At 48.0% G+C, this 23,354-nt stretch overlaps 1 protein-coding gene across 1 annotated transcript; it reads left to right on the top strand.

Annotated features, from left to right (window-relative positions):
• The first annotated feature begins 13,101 nt into the window (after window positions 1-13,101).
• On the top strand, window positions 13,102-16,118 carry LOC119301083 (receptor like protein kinase S.2-like). Its single transcript, XM_037577976.1, has one exon. The coding sequence runs from the start codon at window positions 13,327-13,329 to the stop codon at window positions 15,883-15,885; it is 2,559 nt and encodes an 852-aa protein (XP_037433873.1). The 5' UTR covers window positions 13,102-13,326; the 3' UTR covers window positions 15,886-16,118.
• Window positions 16,119-23,354: the final 7,236 nt, after the last annotated feature.

Here is a 23,354-nt window from a genome sequence, read left to right as displayed (position 1 = left end):
TTTAAACCGGCGGACGAAATAGTCAAATTCCAGGTCCATCCAACGGACCCCAATAAAACAGCTTCCATCGGGGCACAGTTAAACCCTGATGTAGACGTCGCACTGCGAGAGTTCCTATGAGAGAACTGGGACATTTTCGCATGGCACCCTTCGGACATGCCAGGAATCCCACGCAGGCTGGCCGAGCACAGCTTAAATATCCTAAAAGGATTCAAACCTGTCAAACAAGCTCTTCGGCGTTTTTCCGAACCTAAGAGACAGGCCATGGGAGAGGAGCTAGCAAAGCTATTGGAGGCCGGATTCATCAGAGATATAAAACATCTGGACTGGCTAGCAAACCTAGTGATGGTACCAAAGAAGGACAAATCCTAGCGCCTGTGCGTTGATTTTAAAGACCTTAACAAGGCTTGCCCAAAGGATCCCTTCCCCCTCCCCTGCATCGATCAAATTATCGATGCTACCGCAGGACACGATTCGTTGTGCTTCCTCGACGCATATTCCGGCTACCATCAAATCAAGATGGCAGAATTAGACCAAGCCGCAACGGCATTTATCACACCATACGGCCCATTCTGCTTCAACACAATGCCCTTCAGGCTCAAAAATGCCGGCGCAACATATCAGCGCATGATTCAGACATGTCTGGCAAACCAGATCGGCAAAACAGTGGAGGCATATGTAGATGATGTGGTCGTCAAAACAAGACATGTCGAATCTCTAGTAGACGACTTGAGGCTCACATTTGATAACCTCCGAACATACGACATCAAGCTCAACCCGAAAAAATGCGTTTTCGGTGTTCCAGCCGGAAAGCTCTTGGGCTTCATTGTATTCGGTAGAGGAATTGAAGCAAATCTAGCCAAGATCCGAGCTCTGTCACAATTGGATATCCCAAAGGACCTCAAACAAATACAAAAGTTAACCGGATGCGTGGCGGCTCTAAGCCGCTTTATCTCCCGCTTGGGAGAAAAGGCCCTACCCCTTTACCGCCTCCTTCGGTGCACCGAACACTTCGAATGGACAGATGCAGCCACGGCCGGACTCGACGAAATAAAAGCCATATTGGCAACAAACCCAGTCCTGGCCGCGCCAAACATTGGCGAACCAATGCTATTGAATATTGCAGCAACACATCAGGTTGTAAGCGAAGTGCTCGTCGTCGAACGAGAAACGGACGGACAAAAATTCCCCCTTCAAAAGCCGGTCTATTATGTGTCTACTGTCCTCACTCCGTGCAAATCATGGTACCCGCATTATCAAAAGATTGCGTACGCGGTATTCATGGCATCCCGGAAGCTACGACACTACTTTCAAGAGTGTTCAATAACGGTAGCCTCGGAAGTACCACTTAACGATATTATAAACAACCATGACGCAATGGGCCAGATTGCAAAATGGGCCATTGAGCTCCTCCCATTCGACATAACTTATAAGCCACGGTGAGCCATCAAGTCGCAAGTTTTGGCCGACTTCGTCGCAGAATGGATGGAGGCCGAACTCCCTAAAGAGTACGGCACATATTCAAATTGGATCATGCATTTCGACGGCTCCAAGATGTTGGCCGGACTAGGGGCTGGCGTCATTTTGACATCCCCCACAGGAGATACCATTCAATACGTACTCCAGATTATGTACACAGACTCCAACAATGCAGCCGAATATGAGGCCCTTTTACATGGTCTCCGGATGGCAGTATCCATGGGCATTCAACGCCTAGAGGTGCGCGGGGACTCGAACCTCGCAATATCCCAAATAAATGGAGACTTCAATGCCAAGGATCCAAAAATGGCAGCTTACCGCAATGCCGTCCTAAAAATGTCAGCTCGGTTCGAAGGGCTTTAATTTCACCATATAGCCCGGGAAAATAATCAGGCGGCAGATGTCCTGGCACGCATCGGCGCAAAACGCGATGTAGTCCCCCCCCCCCAACATCTTCTTGGAAAGGCTGTTCAAGCCATCCGTAGTATGGGAAGGGGAGCCAAACAATAACAGCCCGGACCCAACCGCACTGCCCGACGCCGAACATTCTGACACAATCAGAGGCTCTGCCAATGAAATAACACCTTCAGCCCATGTAATAATGGCCGTCATCGCCCCGTGGACAGAACCATTCCTCGCCTACCTTACTAGGCAGGAACTCCCCGAGGACCAAAATGAGGCACGCTGCATAGTGTGGCGATCCAAAGCCTACAAAGTCCACGAGGGAGAGCTTTATAAGAACAGCACTACCGGAGTCCTTCAAAGGTGCATCTCCGAAGAGGAAGGGCGGAACCTCCTGGCTGAAATTCATGCCGGACTCGGCGGTCATCACGCTGCAGCTCGGTCCCTTGTAAGCAAGGCCTTCCGTACATGCTTTTATTGGCCGACGGCCCGGGCAGACGCCCAGGACTTAGTCCAACGATGTGTCGGTTGCCAGCTCTTTGCAAACCAAAGCCATATGCCACCCACCGCCCTCCAAACTATCCCCATCACTTGGCCCTTCGCGGCCTGGGGGCTTGACATGGTTGGACCCCTTAAAGGCGGAACCCACAAGCAAAAATACTTACTGGTCATGGTGGATAAGTTCACCAAATGGATAGAAGCCAAGCCTGTTAAGATGGCCGAATCTGGACCGGTGATAGACTTTATATCCAGGGTTGTACACCATTACGGCGTCCCCCACAGCATCATCACTGATAACGGCACGAACTTTACGGCCAACGAGGTAAAACTCTGGTGCAAAAACATGGGCATCAAGCTCGATTATGCTTCCGTCTATCACCCACAAACTAACGGCCAGGCCGAACGTGCAAATGGTCTTATCATGAGCGGCATCAAACCCAGATTAGTGCGGTCCCTTAAGGAATCTAACACGCACTAGGTAGAGGAGCTCGACTCCGTACTCTGGGGGCTGCGGACCATGTCGAATCGCACCACCGGATACACACCATTCTTTATGGTGTACAGCGCAGAGGCAGTTTTGCCTTGCGACATAATTCATGACTCACCTCGAGTGCACATGTACGAAGAAAGAGAAGCCGAGCTTGATCGGTAGGACAGTTTGGACGCATTGGAGGAGGAGCGTGACGTGGCAAAAGCCCGTTCCGCATTCTATCAACAGCAGACTCGAAGATACCAAAGCAGAGAAGTACGGGCCAAAAATTACAACGGTGGCGAATTAGTTCTACGCCTGCCGGACAAGAAAAAGGACAAACTCAAGCCCAAGTGGGAAGGTCCCTTCGTAATTGACCAAGTCCTGACTGGTGGAGCGTACCGCCTGCGAGATGCATCGGATAACCGACTCGAGCCGAACCCATGGAACACAGCCCGTCTCCGAAGATTCTATGCCTAGCATTGGACTCTGTGTTCGTCTCCTTCCTCTGTCCATTTTTTATATACTGTCTGTGTTACATTTCTCTCCTTCTCCCCTTCCTTTCTCTTATAGACTTTAAAGGATCATCAAATGACGTGCTATTCGCACTCATTAAACCTGGGGGCTTCTTTTAACAGAAACTTATTTATACGGGCTTCATGCCCAACACATGTGTTACACTTCCGCATGTACCTTTTATTTCACCATTATATGCATCGATATGACTTAAGTTTTGGCCAAGCTGGGTTGCCTGGCTCCTGTGCTTACCCCTACGTTCCCGATTATTCGGCTAGGCGGTAAAGGGAGCATCTCTGCGATTGTTACTGCCGGATCAGCCGGATGTGTACCTCAGACTGGGTGAAGCCGAAAGCTAGCGTTCTTAAGGGAATATTCGGTCGGTGACCTAAAAGATGATATTTTCACTTATTTATTTATGCGCCCCCAGATGCTTTTTCCCGCGTCTTTTTCGCAGAATGGGCATGCACTTTAGGGCATGCCTCCCAGGGAAAGGAACCCCTAACGGAACTATTCTCCCTGGAAGATGTTTCTTACTAACCATGTAATATAACATAACTAGTCGGGCACTTGTCTGTTCACGCACTAATGACCCCTACGCCTGGTCTCCATGCATTCCCCGATTCTTATATAACCGCATGGGAATTCGGACACACTCCAGATCGCAGGTCCCGAGGCTGAAGCAAAAAGGTCGGCCATGACAAACGATCTACAATCCGGCTAGAAGGCATTATAAATGTCAATTAAATTACATAGTCATTCTGACTGATTGTATTCCTCTTCAATACCATCTAACAGGCTGTCTAATTTACAGTCCTGCTGGGAATACTTTGCGGCCAATTCTACTTGGCTGTATACTAAGCTTACAAGGATCTCCTTCCCATCGGGCCCCACAGGACGGACCTCGGCCATGTGGTTGGGGTCAGCCTTTGTGTACCGCGTCTTCACCATGGCCCAGGCCTCCCTAGCGCCTTGACGGCAGGCCGATATCTTCCACAATCGGAAGCGCCGCCGTGCTCCCTTTAGCTTCTCCGCAAGCTCTCCAAGACCTTCGGGCATGGAGATGGATGGCCACAAGGCCTGGGCGACGCCTTGCATCGCTTGCCGAACTCGCTCGAGTAGTTGCGAGAGCTCGGGAAGCAGGTCACCCGTAGAACCGGGCATCTCCTCTGCAGGACGACCTGTTAGCACACCTACAGACATTACTCTGTTAGTCGACTTCCCCGCCGAACTTTTTTTCAAAGGTTCGTTCAAGCACTTACTAAATATGCCGCGCCGAAGCCGCTGATTCTCCTTAACGGAGTCTGACAGCTGGGCACGAACATCTTTCAGGTCGACGCCCAGCTTGGTGTTGGCATCTTGGAGATCGTTCTTCTCCCGCCTCACCTTTGTCAGCACCTTCTCACCAGCCTTCAGCTGGCGTAGGAGTTGTTGCCTTTCCGGATCCAATCCGGCGCCATCTGCAATTTCATTTGTCAGATTCGCACCCATGCCGTGCTTCACAAAATACTTATCTTTCGAAGTGTATATTACCAGAGGGGTCTCCTTGGGCTCCCCTGCCGCGGCTAGTGCGACCTCAAGTTGGGCTTTACACTCTTCCAGCTCCTGGGACAGTAGGGAATTCTTTTCTGTAAGAACCTGCATAACAAATGATCCTTAAATCAGTTATTCTAACTGTTTCAAGTCTCGGGGGCTACTGGTATATATATATAATTACCAAAATTTTCTTACCCGTATGTCTTTTACATATTGCTCTGTGGCTCTGGCTAGACCATTTTGAGCGGCACGGAGGTACGCATCTCCCGAATTGAAGTCATCTAATGCCTCTTGGGAGAAACAAACATCGCGAAGAATTGTCCAGCGACGCCTGTGGTTCATGGCACTCTCCACCTCAGAGTTGGTGGCAGACAACCTGTCCACATCCTCCGTCGGAGGAGCGTCCGGTGCGCACCTTGTGTTCGCCTCTGCCTCCGGACCAGGCTTTGGAGCCTGGCTGGTGGAGGCGCGATTGGCAGCCTCTCCGGATATAGTCCGGCGAGGTCTCTTTGTCCTGAAGAGAGCACGAGTGTTAATATGCCTTGAAGGTATAACACCTGGGATAAGGGGGCGCGCCATACCTTTGCGCTGACGCCTCGGTCCGGACTGCACCTCTTTTCTTCCCACGAGGCCCTGCGGCCCCTCGTTGGCTTGTCGCCGCAGGTTCGGCCTCCTGTCTTAAAAACCTCCCCTGCAAAGCTCGGTTGTAATCAGGAAACTGAAAACACGAGAGGGCGGACCCCTATTCGGGGTACTGGGACTTCGATCTCAGTTACCTGGGAGGCCGGGATTAGCCCTGGGTAATCGGCCGTAATGGCCACCAAGGCGTTGTCCTTGCTCAATTGATGGAACACTCCATCAATCAGCTCCACAGATAAGTCCGGATCCTCTTGAGAGGCCAAGTCGAGGGACTGTCCTGGGTCCTTGGGTTGTGGAGGAGGGCTGTTTATTTCTTTAACAGCCTGGCGCAGTTCCTGCGTTGAAGTCGTTAGACTGAATATTTAATAATGGGAATATAAAATGGATGGGCAAGTAAATGTGACCACTTACCCAGCTTGGGGGATTGTACATAGAAAATCCACCCTGTGGGTCGACGCAGAGAAATTCCTCCTCTTCTCCCTTGTATAAAGCGGACAAGGTCTTTGTTAGAGCCGCAGCCGAATCCGGCCCCTTACGGCCATAGCGGGTGGCGTCGTCCTCCCCGTTGAAGTCCCACATGGGGTGGCCTCTATACTATAGCGGCTGCACCCCTCGCATGATGCATGCGGCCATGACCCTGATCATGGTCAGTCCGGAATGAGCTAACAATCTTATCCGGCCCATCAGGTAAAGAACGTCCTTCTCACTTTCCCTCCGAGGGCTCCGTGGACGCCAACTTAGGCACTTCTTTAGTGGAGCACTGTCGAACTCAGGGAGGCCGATCCGGACAGGATCCGGCAGCGGGACGTCCTCTATGTAAAACCATTCCGAAGGCCAGTCCTAGGACGCCTTCTTTGGGGTTCCGGATAGATATCCGGTCCCGGCGATGCGCCACACTTCGGCTCCGCCCACTTGATATATTGACCCTTCTGAGAACGGGGCACAAGGCAGAATAGCTCTTTCCACAGCCCGAAATGAGCCTCAACACCCAAAAACAGCTCGCAAAGGGCTACGAAGCCTGCGATATGCAATACGGAGGCAGGTGTAAGATTGTGTAGCTGGAGGCCATAGAACTCCAGGAGCCCCCGGAGAAACAGATGGATTGAAATCTGAGCCCTCTTATTAAATAAGGGACAAGGCATACCCGCTCTCCTTTGGAGGGATTAGGGGCACTCTCCGCTTGCTCTTCGCCATTATAGATGGCAAGACCGGCTCGAACCGGGACCATATAGGCCGGGGGGAGAAATCCCTTGGTCTGGAGCGTCACTAGCTCACTATGCGGGATGGAGCATCTCTCCCAATATCCAGGCTGAGGGCTGGAAGGGCGAAAGGAGGAGTTGCGACGGCTGGCCATGGTGGAATGGACCTTTGTCGGATGCGCTCTGATGAACACTCGCGAAGGGGAGAAGGTGTGGTTTGGATCTAAATCCTCGTCCCCTTAAATGGGTGGCTCATTTACGTGGCTAGGGGTGTGGATGTAAAAACACTCAGACTTTTCATATTCGTTTGACACGTGGGAGACGGCCATTTTTGGGCGTAGAAGCCAAGGAGCGCAACATTTATAAGAATCCGGACTTTATTCAACAGGTACACTGAATTTGGAGGAGAACCCGCCTTGCAATGCCGAAGACAATCTGCGCGCCGGACTCATCGTCATTGAAGCCTGGTTCGGGGGCTACTGAGGGAGTCCTGGATTAGGGGGTGTTCGGATAGCCGGACTATACCTTCAGCCGGACTCCTGGACTATGAAGATACAAGATTGAAGACTTCGTCCCGTGTCCGGAAGGGACTTTCCTTGGCGTGGAAGGCAAGCTTGGCGATACGGATATGTAGATCTCCTACCATTGTAACCGACTCTATGTAACCCTAACCCTCTTCGGTGTCTATATAAACCAGAGGGTTTTAGTCCGTAGGACAACATACAGAACAACAATCATACCATAGGCTAGCTTCTAGGGTTTAGCCTCTCCGATCTCGTGGTAGATCTACTCTTGTACTACCCATATCATCAATATTAATCAAGCAGGACGTAGGGTTTTACCTCCATCAAGAGGGCCCGAACCTGGGTAAAACTTCGTGTCCCTTGCCTCCTGTTACCATCCGGCCTAGACGCACAGTTCGGGACCCCCTACCCAAGATCCGTCGGTTTTGACACCGACACTCACGCTCATGTATTGCGTGAAAGTTGAAAAAGTTTGAGAACCTCAAAAGTATGAAACAATTGCTTGGCTTGTCATCGGGGTTGTGCATGATTGAATATTTTGTGTGATGAAGATGGAGCATAGCCAGACTATATGATTTTGTAGGGATAACTTTCTTTGGCCATGTTATTTTGGGAAGACATAATTGCCTTGTTAGTATGCTTGAAGTATTATTGTTTTTATGTCAATATTAAACTTTTGTTTTGAATCTTATGGATCTGAACATTCATGCCACAATAAAGAAAAAAATACATGAATAAATATGTTAGGTAGCATTCCACATCAAAAATTCTGTTTTTATCATTTACCTACTGGAGGACGAGCAGGAATTAAGCTTGGGGATGCTTGATATGTCTCTAACGTATCTATAATTTTTTATTGTTACATGCTATTATATTATTTGTTTTGGATGTTTTATATGCATTAATATGCTATTTTACATTATTTTTGGGACTAACCTATTAACCTAGAGCCCAGTGCCAGTTTCTGTTTTTCCTTGTTTTTGAGCTTCGTACAAAGGAATACCAAACGAACGAAACCTTCACGATGATTTTTCTTGGACCAAAAGACACATGTTGGACTTGGGCTCCAAGTCAGAAGACCTTGGAGTAGACGACAAGCCATAGGGGCGCGCCATAGGGGTCCTGCCTTGTGGCCTACTCCAATACCTCCTGACCTAATTCTTCGTCCTATATATTCACATATATTCCCAAACCACCAGAAACATCCACGAAAACAATTTTCCACCGTTGCAACCTTCTGTTCCCGTGAGATCCCATCTAGGGACCTTTTTCGGCACCCTGCCAGGGGGGGGGGATTCGATCACGGAGAGTCTCCTATGTTATCACTTCCATATACTAGTGGGAATTTTTCATTATAGAACTTGGCTTGTATATTCCAACGATGAGCTTCCTCAAATTTCCCTAGGTCTTCATGAGCAAGCAAGTTGGAAGCACACCCACTTAGTTTCTTTTTGAGCTTTCATACACTTATAGCTCTAGTGCATCCGTTGCACGGCAATCCCTACTCACTCACATTAATACCTATTGATGGGCATCTCCATAGCCCGTTGATACGCCTAGTTGATGTGATACTATCTCCTTCTTTTTGTCTTCTCCACAACCATCATATTCTATTCCACCTACAGTGCTATGTCCACGGCTCACGCTTATGTATTGCGTGAAAGTTGAAAAGGTTTGAGAACACCAAAAGTATGAAACAATTTCTTGGCTTGTCATCGGGGTTGTGCATGATTTGCATATTTTGTGTGATGAAGATGGAGCATAGCCAGACTATATGATTTTGTAGGGATAACTTTCTTTGGCCATGTTATTTTGAGAAGACATAATTGCCTTGTTAGTATGCTTGAAGTATTATTGTTTTTATGTCAATATTAAACTTTTCTTTTGAATCTTATGGATCTGAACATTCATGCCACAATAAAGAAAATTACATGGATAAATATGTTAGGTAGCATTCCACATCAAAAATTCTATTTTTATCATTTATCTACTTCAGGACGAGCAGGAATTAAGCTTGGGGATGCTTGATACGTCTCCAACATATCTATAATTTTTTATTGTTCCATGCTATTACATTATTTGTTTTGGATGTTTTATATGCATTAATATGCTATTTTATATTATTTTTGGGACTAACCTATTAACCTAGGGCCTAGTGCCAGTTTCTGTTTTTTCCTTGTTTTTAGCTTCGCGGAAAAGGAATACCAAACGGAGTCCAGATGGAATAAAACCTTTGCGATGATTTTTCTTCGACCAGAAGACACCCAAGAGACTTGGAGATCAAGTCAAAAGAGCCACGAGGCGGCCACAAGGGTGGAGGGCGCACCCAGGGGATAGGGCGCGCCCTACCTTGTAGGCCCCTCGGGACTCCCCTGACCTAGCTCTGCCTCCTATATATTCACATATATTCCCAAACCACCAGAAGCATCCACAAAATCACTTTTCCACCGCCGCAACCTTCTATTCCCATGAGATCCCATCTTGGGGCCTTTTCCGGTATCCTGCCAGAGGGGGATTCGATCACAGAGGGCATCTACATCAACTCTATTGCCCCTCTGATGAAGCGTGAGTAGTTTACCTCAGACCTACGGGTTCATAGCTAGTAGCTAGATGGATTCTTCTCTCACTTTGATTCTCAATACCATGTTTTCCTCGATGTTCTTAGAGATCTATCCGATGTAATCTTCTTTTGCGGAGTGTTTGCGAGATCCGATGAATTGTGGATTTATGATAAGATTATCTATGAATATTATTTGAATCTTCTTTGAATTCTTATATGCATGATTTGATATCTTTGTAATTCTCTTCGAACTATCGGTTTAGTTTGGCCAGCTAGATTGGTTTTTCTTGCAATGAGAGAAGTGCTTAGCTTTGGGTTAAATCTTGTGGTCTCCTCACCCAGTGACAAAGTAGGGGTAGTGAGGCACGTATTGTATTGTTGTCATCAAGGATAAAAAGATGGGGTTTACATCATATTGCTTGAGTTTATTCCTCTACATCATGTCATCTGTTCTTCATGAACTTAATACTCTAGATGCAGGCATGAGTCGGTCGATGTGTGGAGTAATAGTAGTAGATGCAGGCAGGAGTCGGTCTACTTGACATGGACGTGATGCCTATATTACATAATCATTGCCTTGGATATCGTCATAACTTTGTGCTTTTCTGTCAATTGCTCGACAATAATTGTTCACCCACCGTATTATTTGCCTTCAAGAGAGAAGCCTCTAGTGAAACCTATGGCCCCGGGTCTATTTTCCATCATATTAGTTTCCGGTCTACTATTTTGCAATCTATACTTTCAAAACTATACAACAAAAAAATCCAAAAATATTTTATCTTTCGTTCAGTTTTATTTATCTATCTCTATCAGATCTTACCTTTGCAAATGACCGTGAAGGGATTGACAACCCCTTTATCACGTTGGGTGCAAGTGTTTGATTGTTTGTGCAGGCAGTATTAGGTGATTTGTGCATTCTTCTCCTACTGGATTGATACCTTGGTTCTTAAACTGTGTGAAATACTTATCTCTACTTTGTTGCATCACCCTTTCCTCTTCAAGGGAAAAATCAACGCAAGCTAAAGAAGTAGCATAGCCGAACACACTAGGCTTGCTAACTAAGTTGTACGCAGTGCGATCGCTAGAGGGAATGAATGGTCTCGTATGGAACGTGACTCCGGCCGACGCCACATGCGGCCCCACGGTGGACGCCAACCGTTGTGAGGTTCTTACGGTAGATGCCATGGGATGGCTTATCGAGAGTGGTGGGGGACGATGAGCGCCAGTGGATTCCGGATGCGAGATTAGGCACGAGCGATTCAAGCCACAAAGACGTACCTAGGTTTGAGGCCCTCTGAGGGAGGTAATACCCGTAGTCCTGCCCGGTCATTATGAATATCACAAGGTTTACATGGTTGCTCCAAGAGTGGTTTTGGGTGGAGGAAGAAGGAGCTAGTTCTCCTCTCTACGTCGTGTGTGTGTGTGTGGAATGAGCCAACCCCCTCCCCCGGGGGCTCCTGGGAGGTCTTATACTTGGACCTCCTAGGTTACAAATGATAAAGAAAGAGGGGTGGGGCCCTGTCACCAGCGTCTCTGGCCTTCGGTGGGGCCCACCTGCTGCATGCCACTGTAGCTAGTAAGTCGTGGTGTCACGGAGTGGTTGGCACTATGCTTCCATAGTGTCGAGTCGCGCTGACATCAGTCGCACCGGTCAGCGGTACCGGTTGCACTGTAGCTACGTTCTCCACGACGTGGGAGAGGTCTTATCGTACGACGAGATTGGACAGGCTGTGACCCCGCTTGCTGCCAGGCGCAGCCAGCCAGCCCGGGCGTGGCATTGGTGCCCAGCCGGCCTCCAGTGAGAGGAGCCGGCTGGAGGGCCAGCCGGACTGAGGGACTTGGGCCGTCATGATGTTTTGAAAAATTGACTTGTACCCCTAAGCCTACCGGGGTAAGGGGGGTCATCCCCGACGGCAATTCCTATTTGACGCGTGTGGGCGGCAAGCTGTCGAGGAAACGCTTGCAGCTGTTTCGTTCACGTGCATATTGGGCCGGCCCAGTACGGGGTTCGCGTGCTTCTTTTTCGTCCGCTGATGTTTCTTTCGTTACTTTTTTTCTTCTTCCACGTTTGGTTTTCTCTCTTGTTTCTTTCTTCTGGTTTTGTTCCGGTTTTCTTCTTCTAGTTTTGTTTACGTTTCTTCTGGTTTGATTTTCTCCTGTTTCTCTCCTGGTTTTTGGTTTTTGTCCTGTTTTCCTCTTTTGGTTTTGATTTTCCTCTTTTAGTTTTGTTTTTTCAACGAATATACAAATGTTCACTATGTTTCTTAATTTTGTTCACTGTATATTACACAAATGTTCAGTGTGTATCCGAAAATTGTCCAGCGCATATATTCATTTTCTCAAAAATGTTCATCGTATGGGATTGCCCTCTGAAGATAAATGTTCAATGTGTATTTTTAAATTGTTCAGGTTATATCACAAAAAAATGTTAAATATGTATTTTTCAAATTGTTCAACATATATGACAAAAAAAGGTTCAATGGGTATTTGAGAAATGTTCATCGTATATTATGAAAATGTTCAACATATATCAGAAAATGTTCGATGGTCAATTTTTTATTTTTGGATCAGTCAGTACATATAGCTCTCAAGTGGTCACGCAGCGTTTTGATTGCAACTACGCAGCAGCTCCAGTGGTAAGGAGCGCTAACTCTCTATCGTTGGGTTGGGAGTTTGATTCCTACGTACAGCATTCTTTTTTGGGATTTTTGGCACTGCCTCGCGGTAACGCCAAGAAACGGGCCGGCCCATCCAACCGCGCCCTGCGCGAATGCTAGTCTTCTTGACGCACGCGAGCGTGAGCTAGGGGCTCCCATCCCCGACATTGACTGAAAGAAAACTAATAAAAATATAAGGAAAAATAATGGCAAACGTTGAAACACATTGCTAGAACCGGCTTATTATAACCATGGGAGACATCATAAATAGCGGCTAACGTTGAAACAAACATCTAGCGAGCACCGGGTTGACACAATCATATCATAGGAGACGGTAGGAGAAGTGTGTTGTGTTTCACCCGGCCGGCCCGTGACATCACCGGCCGGCACCACCAAACCATGTGAAATAGGTGGCCGGAAAACCATTGCACCGGGATCGCGCGGCCTCTCCCTTTCAGCCAGCACCCCCCGCCCCACCCCACCCCACCCGCCATCCAAGTCAACCGAGTGAGCCACCCACCATGAATGAGCTGCATGCCACCACCCGAGCTACCTAGGCGAACTGCTTAGCCGTCGCACACCCCACACTCACACTATCGCCGCGCCTCTTGGCATCTTGTGTCACCTTCCTTCCTATCCCATCCCACCTGCCCCCCACCGCTCCGTCTCCGTGGCCACGCGCGCGCGCACTCCCCATTCCATTTCCATTCCCCATTGATCAAGACCTCCACCGCCCGCCCGCCCCCGCAACTTTAAACGCCGCACGCGCGCCCGCGGGCACCATTAATTATGCCCGGCTAAACACCCCCTGACACGCACGTAACATCTTCCGCCCAACGCGTCTATGTCGCTCCGCCGGCTGTGCTTCGTGCTGCCCATGGACGGGGATGAGGTCCTCGTGGCCTCCGCTGACGACGACCACGACGACGATGCCCGGCCGCGCCCCGGGGAGAGGCTGGGCTCGTACGTCCGCGACAAGGTCGGCCGCGCGCTGTCCTGCCTCCGCTGCGGCTGCCGTGACTCCCGGTCGGCGGTGGGCTTCGAGGACATGGACGGCGTCTACGAGGTTGGGGCCAGGAAGATCAGAGGCGCGGCGGGGCCCAGGGTGTTCAGCTACTCGGAGCTCTACATCGGCACCAGCGGCTTCAGTGATCAAGAGGTGCTCGGCAGCGGGGGGTTTGGCCGGGTGTACCGCGCCGTGCTGCCGAGCGATGGCACCACGGTGGCCGTCAAGTGCGTGGCCAGCGTCGGCGTCGACCGCTTCGAGAAGTCCTTCCTGGCGGAGCTGGCCGCGGTTGCCCGGCTGCGGCACCGCAACCTCGTGCGGCTCCGCGGGTGGTGCGTCCGGGACGAGGAGGAGCTGCTGCTCGTGTACGACTACATGCCCAACCGCAGCCTCGACCGCCTACTCTTCGCGCCGGCCTCGGTTGCCCCGGGCGCGCCGGCGCTCGGCTGGGACCGGCGTCGGCGCATCGTGGCCGGCCTCGCCGCCGCGCTGCTCTACCTGCACGAGCAGCTCGACACGCAGATCATCCACCGGGACGTAAAGACCAGCAACGTCATGCTTGATTCCGAGTACAACGCCCGCCTGGGGGACTTCGGCCTCGCCCGCTGGCTCGAGCACGCCGTCGAGGACGCGCCGCCCACCAAAAAGCTCGAGGTGCTGCCGTCGCCGCCTTCCGTGCGGTCGACGTCGTCGTTTTCCTCGTCGGCCAACTACCAGTTCCGGCTGATCGACACGAGCAGGATCGGCGGCACCATCGGGTACCTCCCTCCGGAGAGTTTCCAGCGCAGGGGCGCGGCCACGGCCAAGTCCGACGTGTTCAGCTTCGGGATTGTGCTCCTGGAGGTGGCCACCGGACGCCGGGCGGTCGATCTGGCGTACCCCGACGACCAAATCTTCATGCTGGATTGGGTACGCCGGCTGTCCGACGAGGGAAAGCTGCTCAAAGCCGGTGACCGTAAGCTGCCGGATGGTGCGCGTGCCATGTTCGACATGGGCCGGTTCATCCACCTCGGCCTCCTCTGCTCGCTGCATGACCCAAGGGCTCGTCCTACGATGAAGTGGGTGGTGGAGAACATCTCCGGCAGCTGCTCCGGCGACCTCCCGGCGCTTCCGTCCTTCTTAGCACTCCCAAAGTACATCTCTCTCACCTCATCCTCCGACGACTCCGGTACCTCGACAACAATCGCCGGCACGAACAGCACAGCCACCTCTGCTGCGTCGACGAAGCACATGTACGCCACAGCGGCTGGTACCACCATCTACCTCACCGCAGAAGACGGCAGGTCTCCCACAGGCGGCTCGGGTGAGAATAAGAGCGGCAACAGCCAACTATCGTCGCCGCGGCCAGCGGTGACAGTTCCAAATGTGGACACTCCGCGTGAGATATCGTACAAGGAGATCGTGGAGATCACGAACGACTTCTCCGAGTCGCAGGTGGTGGCGGAGCTGGACTTCGGGACAGGGTACGAGGGCTTCTTGGACAACGGCAATGGCGGGCGCGTCCACGTCCTCGTGAAGCGGCTGGGCATGAAGACGTGCCCGGCGCTGCGCGTCCGGTTCGCGAACGAGCTCTGCAACCTGGCCAAGCTGCGGCACCGGAACCTGGTGCAGCTGCGCGGGTGGTGCACGGACCACGGCGAGATGCTCGTCGTCTACGACCACTCCCCGGGGAACCTCTTGAGCCACCACCTCCTCGCCCGGCACAGCAATTCTGGCATCCTCTCGTGGCGCCACAGGTACGGCATCGTGAGGGCGCTGGCGTCCGCCGTGCTGTACCTGCACGAGGAGTGGGACGAGCAGGTCATCCACCGGAACATCACGTCGGCGGCGGTGTTCCTGGACCCCGACCGGAGCCCGCGGCTGGGCAGCTTCGCGCTCGCAGAGTTCCTGTCAAGAAACGAGCACAATAACCCCCACGTGGTCTTGCCCACCGGCTCAGGTACAGCGCGGGGCATCTTCGGGTACATGTCGCCGGAGTACATGGAGAGCGGCGAGGCCACCACGATGGCCGACGTGTACAGCTTCGGGGTGGTGGTTCTCGAGGTCGTGACCGGCGCGATGGCGGTGGACATGAGGTCGCCGGAGGTGCTGCTCGTGAGGAAGGTGCAGGTCGGCCAGGAGCAGGACGTCCGTGGCGTGGAGGCGCTCGCGGACAGGCGGCTGGACGGCAGGCTCGATCGGCGAGAGCTGGTGCGGCTGGCGAAGCTGGGCATCGCGTGCACGCGGTCGGACCCGGCGGCGCGGCCGAGCATGAGGAAAGTCGTCAGCATTCTGGACGGCAACGACGAGGTGCTGAGGAAGTTCGAGCGGCGGATGGAGAGCAGGGAGGAGTGGGAGAGGAAGAACGCGGCGGCTCTGTCCTTGGTGAGGAGACTGCAGGCTCTTGGCATACACTGAAACATCAAACATGCATCGCAGTTAATGTAAGCTGACAATTTACATTCCAGAGAAGAGGCTATCGTATGTTTCTTTGTTCATATGCAAAAAAAAAAAAAAAGATCTGGTGCATTTTGTGTGGATATTAATACTGTACGTGTGATTTTGTAGTGAGAGTGACTATATATATAGCTCAGTTGACTATATTGGTAAGTGTCTCATTGAGTTAGACATGATTTTTTCTTGCACTATCACATTGTTCAAAGGTTCAAATCATACAATTTTTAACTATGAACTTTCGAAAATAAGTTCTTGTGTGCTCTCTGGGAAAAATAGTCGCACGAACTTTGAAGCAAAATAAAGGTTACAAAAATCCTAAACCTACGAACAGCTACGTAGCTGCTACGAAAACTTCCAACTAATCTAAACATGCCCCTCGATTTTCAGGTGGGGTGGGTCTTCTCCTTTAACCCAATCAAATAGTCTCACGTTAGATCAGTTTGTAACCTTATGTAAACCATTACGTGGATGTAGTATTGCTCTAAAGGTTATGATTTGAAAAATCAACCTTTCCTTTAAAGGGGACAATTTGCTCGCGGCACATTAGTTCCTATAAAATGTAATGCGTGCTTTAACTTTGGACAGTAGTAATTTCCGAATGCTATGAGGATCTATTGCGAAACTGCTGTGGTTCGGAATTTAGCTTTCTTGTTAACTTTTTATATTTGAGGTTTTATGTAACTCTCTCATAATAAGTAATATTTAGTCACTGTTATGAGATCATAATCTTTTTTTGAGGTGTTATGAGATCATAATCATATGTAAATGCTTTTGAATATCAATCTGAAGGTGTCTATTTTATATCTTCGGAAAAAAGTGCCTATTTTATGTCACATATACTAAATATATTTGGACTAATTGTTGGACAAAGCATGAAATTTGATAGTCAAACTGCGCCTTTTTTCCCGCAAAAAATCTACGACTTTTTTCAATGGTGGTGTCATATCCGTCGAGGTCCAAACTCACTATGGCAGGCCATTACCAACAAAGTATATCGATCGTGATGCTTGCATGGCACCATTGTCCTTCTAGTGATTGTCAACGCATGCAAAAAACACGAAGTTGATGTGCATCCTCGCCTATCCAGATGCCTCATGTGGTCTTCCCAAAGTTCGTCATCGCAATGGTAACCTATTGCTTCTACACTAGCATCCTCGTTAGGTGAGATCACCAACTAAGAACTATGCTGCCGTTGAAGAGTTAGGTGGTCTCCTTTCAGACGGTGGTGTCGAGAGGGATTGCAGTTCTCTTGTGTCTCTGCTATGTTGTAACGATGACGCTTTTTAATGAAATAGACAAAGCTTTTGCATCTTGAAAAAATAAACCTAGGCTTGATCATTGCCTTGCAAATGTGCTCCTTGGCTCGATCATGTTTGCCTACAGAGAGCTATCATTTGTTGACGTAGTGACATCCTATAATCTTGTCAATATGAACAAACCATCATTAGTATTCACTCTCATTTTTAGAGCTCACACCACAAAGTTCAACTACTTTATGAAATTAGCTTGTTCTATTCCATATATGTCTCTGTGTTCTGAGAAAAACCTTATCCCAAGTTACTATGTTGAATAGTAAATGAGACGCTATTGCTCTAGCGTGTGAGTGGAGCATAGAGAAACATGTAAAGTGGATTTGCTCCCACAATATGGATGTGTCGCGTCATACATGATTGAATAACAATGGTAACCGTTGAAGGAGGTTGTAGAGATGGAAGCCGGTGGTATGCTTTGCCTTTGCATTCGTAGCAGGAGAATGTTGGGTTTGTGAATGCGTGGGTGCTAAGAGTTGGTCTTGCTCAGAAATAGGCTTACAGTTGAGCCCTAACATTGAGAAGTTTTGGCTAATTAACCCGATATCTGGACAAAAAAGGAATAAAAATAACCGGTTGCACCTAAGATTTGTGCATGAATGAGTGAAAAAGGAGTACAAGCACTTCTCAATTTGGGCTAGCTTCTCAATTTGGATAGAAGCTGCCATGTTATATCTTCTTTGTTGATAGACTAACAATGGTAACCGTTGGAGGAGATAGTAGGGATTGAAGCCAGCGGTGTGTTTTGCCTTCACATTCGTAGCAGGAGAATGTTGGTTTGTGAATGCGTGGGTGCTAAGAGTTGGTCTTGCTCAGAAATGGGCTTACATTTGCGCTCTAACCATTGAGAGACTTTGGCTAATTAACTCAATATCTAGCCAAAAAAGGAATAAAAATAACCGATTGCAACTAAGATTTGTGCATTGCAATTTGTGCATGAATGAGTGGAAAGGGAGTACAAGCACTTCTCGATTTGAATAGAAGCTGCCATGTTAATCCTCTAGAAGATTTTGGTTGTTAGGAATGTTAAAGTGTTTAGGAATATCAATGAGCATGTTATAATCTACTTCCTCCGCCCCCTAATATAAAAACTTTTTTTTACACTAGTAACGCTAGCCTCCGTCCCATAATGTAAAAGCGTTTTTTTACACTAGACTAGTGTCAAAAACGCTTTTATAATATGGGACGGATGAAGCATGTTAAAAACATTGTTATTGACTTGACTCTATGGACCTGTTGGTTCAAAAAAAAAACGGGCTCTAAGGTAGCCGTCATGTCTTGGCATGGGGCTGGGCTATCTATTGGGTGACCGCCAGAAAAATGGGGAGCGATCGAATTTTGATATCTCATTTTCAGTAAGTTTCCATTCTATTTTTTACAAACTGTTAGGTTTTTGAAACGTTAGACATTTTAACTTTCAAAAAATCAAAGATTTGAAATCCCTAAAATTTGGAACTTTCGCAAAAGTAAAGGTTGAAGGTGTTTGTGCTTGGCCTTTCTGCAAAAAAAACAAAAGAAATTACACATAGTCGGTCTTATGTATCTGTACTTTCTACACGATAAGTGTATGTTCGATGTAAGCTATGCATAAATTTCCCCGCAAAAATATAGTCGTACGTAAATCTTTCCTATTAGGGCCTGATTGGATTCTCGTTTCGGAGTGCTATACACCTGTAAAACTTATACGCCTCCAGCCATCTTTTTTATACAGGTGGAGAATTAAGTGTGGCCGGTAAAATACATTTGTAAAATAAATACACGTGTATATAGATACACCGATTCCAAGCGGGGCGTAAAGCGCAATCACTTCCCAGCTCAATCCCCGCTAATCATCATCCATGCAAGTCCAATGTGTGTGCTAGTATCTGACACGGCAGTTAACTGATGGTGTCGTTTTGAGGATCAACCAGCAATCTTGCCGAATCCTATCCACCCACCACCTGATGGCGACACGAATCCACAACCGAAACAATGTTGCTCTCTCCTCTCTGGCCGCATTCCCAATCTGATAGCGAGATATCCCCTGCCCTGCCATCAGCGCGTGGAAAAACTGAAAGCGGCCGAGAGCATAGCCCAAGGTAGGAATCGACGTTGGACCTGAACCGACCGCGGCTTACCTCAGGGAGCCAGCAGTGTAAATGTAATGGCGCCCCGGGTCTCACGTTTTCCGTAAAGCTACGGCTGGACGTACTATTAGAGTTCGTGGCCTCCTGTTCATCTCTGTTGACGTTTCAGCGGTTGGAGGAACGACAGACGGAGCAGGTTACGGAGCCGTGCAAGCTATGGTCGGTTTTGGATGACGAGAGACAGCGAGCGAAATATCCTTCGAGAACGAGAGGAATTGGCTTCTTGCTGTGGTTGAGCAACGAACGGGTCAGCGGCCTAAATAAATTCAACGAACGAGAGACGGAGTACATACGTAGTAGTAGATGGTCTGTATCACCGCCAGAACTTAATGACTTTATTCTTTCGGTTGGACAGTGACTTCGTCCGTGCATTGCGTTTCGCAGGAAAGAGAGTAATAAAGCACATGTACCACTACGGCGGAGACACGCTCGGTTGCCCTAAACCCTAAACTCTAGAAAAAATACAATTAATTAGCACGGTGGTCGATCATCAACGATGAGGTACTTTTGCGGGCTCCTACAAGGGTTATTTTTTATGTGATCTGAGTATCACCACATGTCATGTGTTGGACGCGCCCTTGAGATTTTATTTTTTTTAACGTGTTTTTGGGATTTAGATGGTTTTTTCCAGTATTTTTCGGCTTTTCAGTTTTTGTCCGGTTTTTATATAGGTTTTGACCAAACGTTTCTTGAAACGAAAAGCGTAAAAAATGTTTTTTTTCTTACATAAAAGGCTTAGATTTGCTTCCTGCGATAGGCACTGTTGTGCCTCTCGAAAAATAAAAAATAAAATACAGGTTTTTTCTTTCCATGGGAGAAACGAATTTGCTATTTGTGGAGGCACAGATTTGCTTCCATAAGCCGTGCCTCCACGAGAGGCACAGATTTGCTTCATGTGCCTTTTGAAAAAAGAAAAAAATGTGTTTCTTTCTTTTGCGAGAGGGACAGATTTGCTTCAAAAATTATGATTTTTCTAAAATGGGTGAAGTTCGCGAAATAGAAAAAAGTACGTGAAATTTGAAAAAAAGAACACAAAATTTGAAAAATTTCATGTACTTGAAAACATTTGTAATTTTTAAAAATTTCAAGCATTTTAAAATATCAAAAATGGGTAAACGAAAACAGAAAAGGAAAAAAGAAAGAGCAAAGAAGAAAAATGAAAGAAAAAGAAAAAACGTCAAGATAAAAACGCCCAAACAAAAACCAGGGTCACTCTACTTAGCGTTATATTTCACACAGAACAAAGGGAGAAAAAAGAAGAAACTAGCCACATCAGGCTTGTTGTCCGAGTTGGTTATCTCGATTGGTACTCAACCTTGAGTACTAGTGTTAGAAACCCACCTCCATGGGAGCAACTAGTCGGCGAGCTCTCCTTCGAGAGCCTCCCAACGATCATTTGGGGATGGTGTCGTGCTCTGGATGCTTTTTTTGGATTTTTTTATGTTTTCACACGCATTTTCGACTTTTAAAATATTTTTTCGAGTTTTTTCAATTTTTTGGTTTTCATCAGTCTTCCTTAGCTTTTGGACCCAAAAAATTTTGTGCGAAAATACACATTTTTTCTTCCGCGAGTACCTCTCAAAAGCGAAAAAACGGTCGTGCCCCTCAGAACTGAAAAAAATGAATGTTTTATTTTTCTTTTCTTCCTCGAGAGACACAGTTTTGCTTCTCGGAAACGAAAAAAAACGTGTTTTATGTTTTTTTTTCTTCTGCGAGAGGTGCGGTTTTGCTTCCCCGAAATGCACGATTGTGTTTTCGCGAACGTGTCTCTTGGAAACGAAAAAAACACGTTTTTATTTTTTTTCTTTTGCCAGAGGCACAATTTTGCTTCCCGAAAGGTACGGTTGTGCTTTCGCGAGAGGTAACGCCGTGCCTCTTAGAAACGGGGAAAACACGTTTTTTCTTGCGAGAGGCACGGTTGTGCTTTTGCGAGAGGCATGGCCGTGCCTCTTTCGGACAGGGAAAATATGTGCTCCTGGTTCGGTTTTTCCGTCCATTTTTTCGTTTGGTTTTTTCGTGAAAAAAGTGTTTGTCAAAACCTATCAACATGGGATCTAGTTTTGAAGATCTCGACGTGAGGAAACCAATGGTGAAAACGGTTCAAAATTTGGAAGCAGGATTTAAGAGATAAAACGTTTTGAATAAACTGATGTACAAAAAAAAGGAAAAACTCCCAGCTTGCGATAAGTGGCGCACATGTAGTGTGTCGCTTGTCGCAACATGAGAAAATGAGAGTGGTCTTTGAAAGGGGTACTCTTTAACAAATTTTGAAATCCCAAACATTATTTGAAATTTCTAAAAAAGTTGAATAAAGGTAAATATTTTTTAAAAGGAAGAAGAAAAAAGAAAAACACGGGAAAAATAGAAAATAAAAAATAAAAAAAGAACTGAAATAAAAAGCAATAATAAAGCCCATTTAGAAACCTTCGAGAAAATTCTCAAAACCGGTGTCCTGTATGAAGGAAATATGCCTAGAGGCAATAATAAAGTTGTTATTATATTTCTTTATATCATGATAAATGTTTATTATTAATGCTAGAATTGTATTAACTGGAAACTTTATACATGTGTGACTACATAGACAAAACAAAGTGTCCCTAGTATGCCTATACTAGACTAGCTCGTTAATCAAAGATGGTTAAGTTTCCTGACCATAGACATGTGTTGTCATTTGTTGAACGGGATCACATCATTAAGAAAATGATGTGATGGACAAGACCCATCCGTGAACTTAGCATAATGATCGTTAAGTTTTATTGTTATTGCTTTCTTCATGACTTATACATATTCCTTTGACTATGAGATTATGCAACTCCCGAATACCGGAGGAATGCCTTGTGTGCTATCAAATATCACAACGTAACTGGGTGATCATAAAGATGCTATACAGGTATCTCCGAAGGTGTTTGTTGGGTTGGCATAGATCGAGATTATGATTTGTCACTTCGAGTATCGGAGAGGTATCACTACAAAAAAAAGACACATCCGTGACATTTTGGGCCGAACGAATTTTTTTTCATACTTATGACACTTCTATGACGATAATTGTGAGAAAACCTGGTATCATCATAGATGTGGTGGGGTCCTACTTTTATGACAAAAAATCATGACAGAAAATGGGCTTTTCTTCCTGGGCAGGCCGGAGATGCAGCTGCATGACATTCTTTGGGCCGTCCATGACGGAAAAACTGTGGTAGAAGCGAGGGCGAGGAAAATATCAAGGAGCTCCCGGTTACGGTGGGTGGTCGGGGGCCGAGCGATGCGCGTTTCTCTCGTACACGTACGCGCGTGTGTTCGAGGCGTTGGGCTCTAACTAAACCCGAGTGAGGCGTTGGCCTCTAATTGAACCCGAGCAATTGCACTGCAGGCTACATGTTACTGAACCCGAGCGATCGATCGATCCCTTGCCGTTAACTGAACCCGAGTGATTCCTTCGCTACTGCTGCTAACTGAAGTCGATCGATGTTGCCTCTGGATGAACAATGAGTGTTGTTGGGGGTTTGGATGAACAGTTCCCGGTGGGGGGTTGGATGAACAGGACCCCAGTAGAGTCCATTGCCGCTGGATGAACAGGACCCCAATCGATCGAGCCGGTTGGGGGTGGATGAACAGGACCCCGTGGAGGGCTGGATGAACAGGACCCCGTGGAGGGCTGGTTGAACAGTAGCTGGTGGAGGGCTGGATGAACAGTAGCCCGTGGAGGGGTGGTTGAACAGGACCCCATGGAGAGGGCTGGTTGAACAGTAGCTGGTGGAGGAGCGCGTGATGGAGGCTGGATGAACAGGAGCCCGTGGATGAACAGTCGCAGGTGGAGACTGGAGGAGGTCGGCGGTGGATGAATAGTAGCCCGTGGAGGCAGTCGACGATGGATGAATAGTAGCCCGTGGAGGCAGTCGACGGTGGAGATGAACAGTATCCCGTGGAGTCCCGTTTTGCGGTACGCCACACCCCTCCCGATAAACAGGTCCTCCGTTTCGACCGTAGCGCTCCAACA

This window comes from Triticum dicoccoides, chromosome 5A, assembly GCF_002162155.2.
Source record: "Triticum dicoccoides isolate Atlit2015 ecotype Zavitan chromosome 5A, WEW_v2.0, whole genome shotgun sequence".
Lineage (NCBI taxonomy): Eukaryota > Viridiplantae > Streptophyta > Magnoliopsida > Poales > Poaceae > Triticum > Triticum dicoccoides.
The sequence above is the reverse complement of the archived record's forward strand: the minus strand, read 5'-3'. Positions and strand labels throughout refer to the sequence as shown.

Bases quoted from the DNA above. Each gene is read 5' to 3' on its own strand.
- LOC119301083 (XM_037577976.1), top strand. From the start codon at position 13,327: ATGTCGCTCCGCCGGCTGTGCTTCGTGCTGCCCATGGACGGGGATGAG.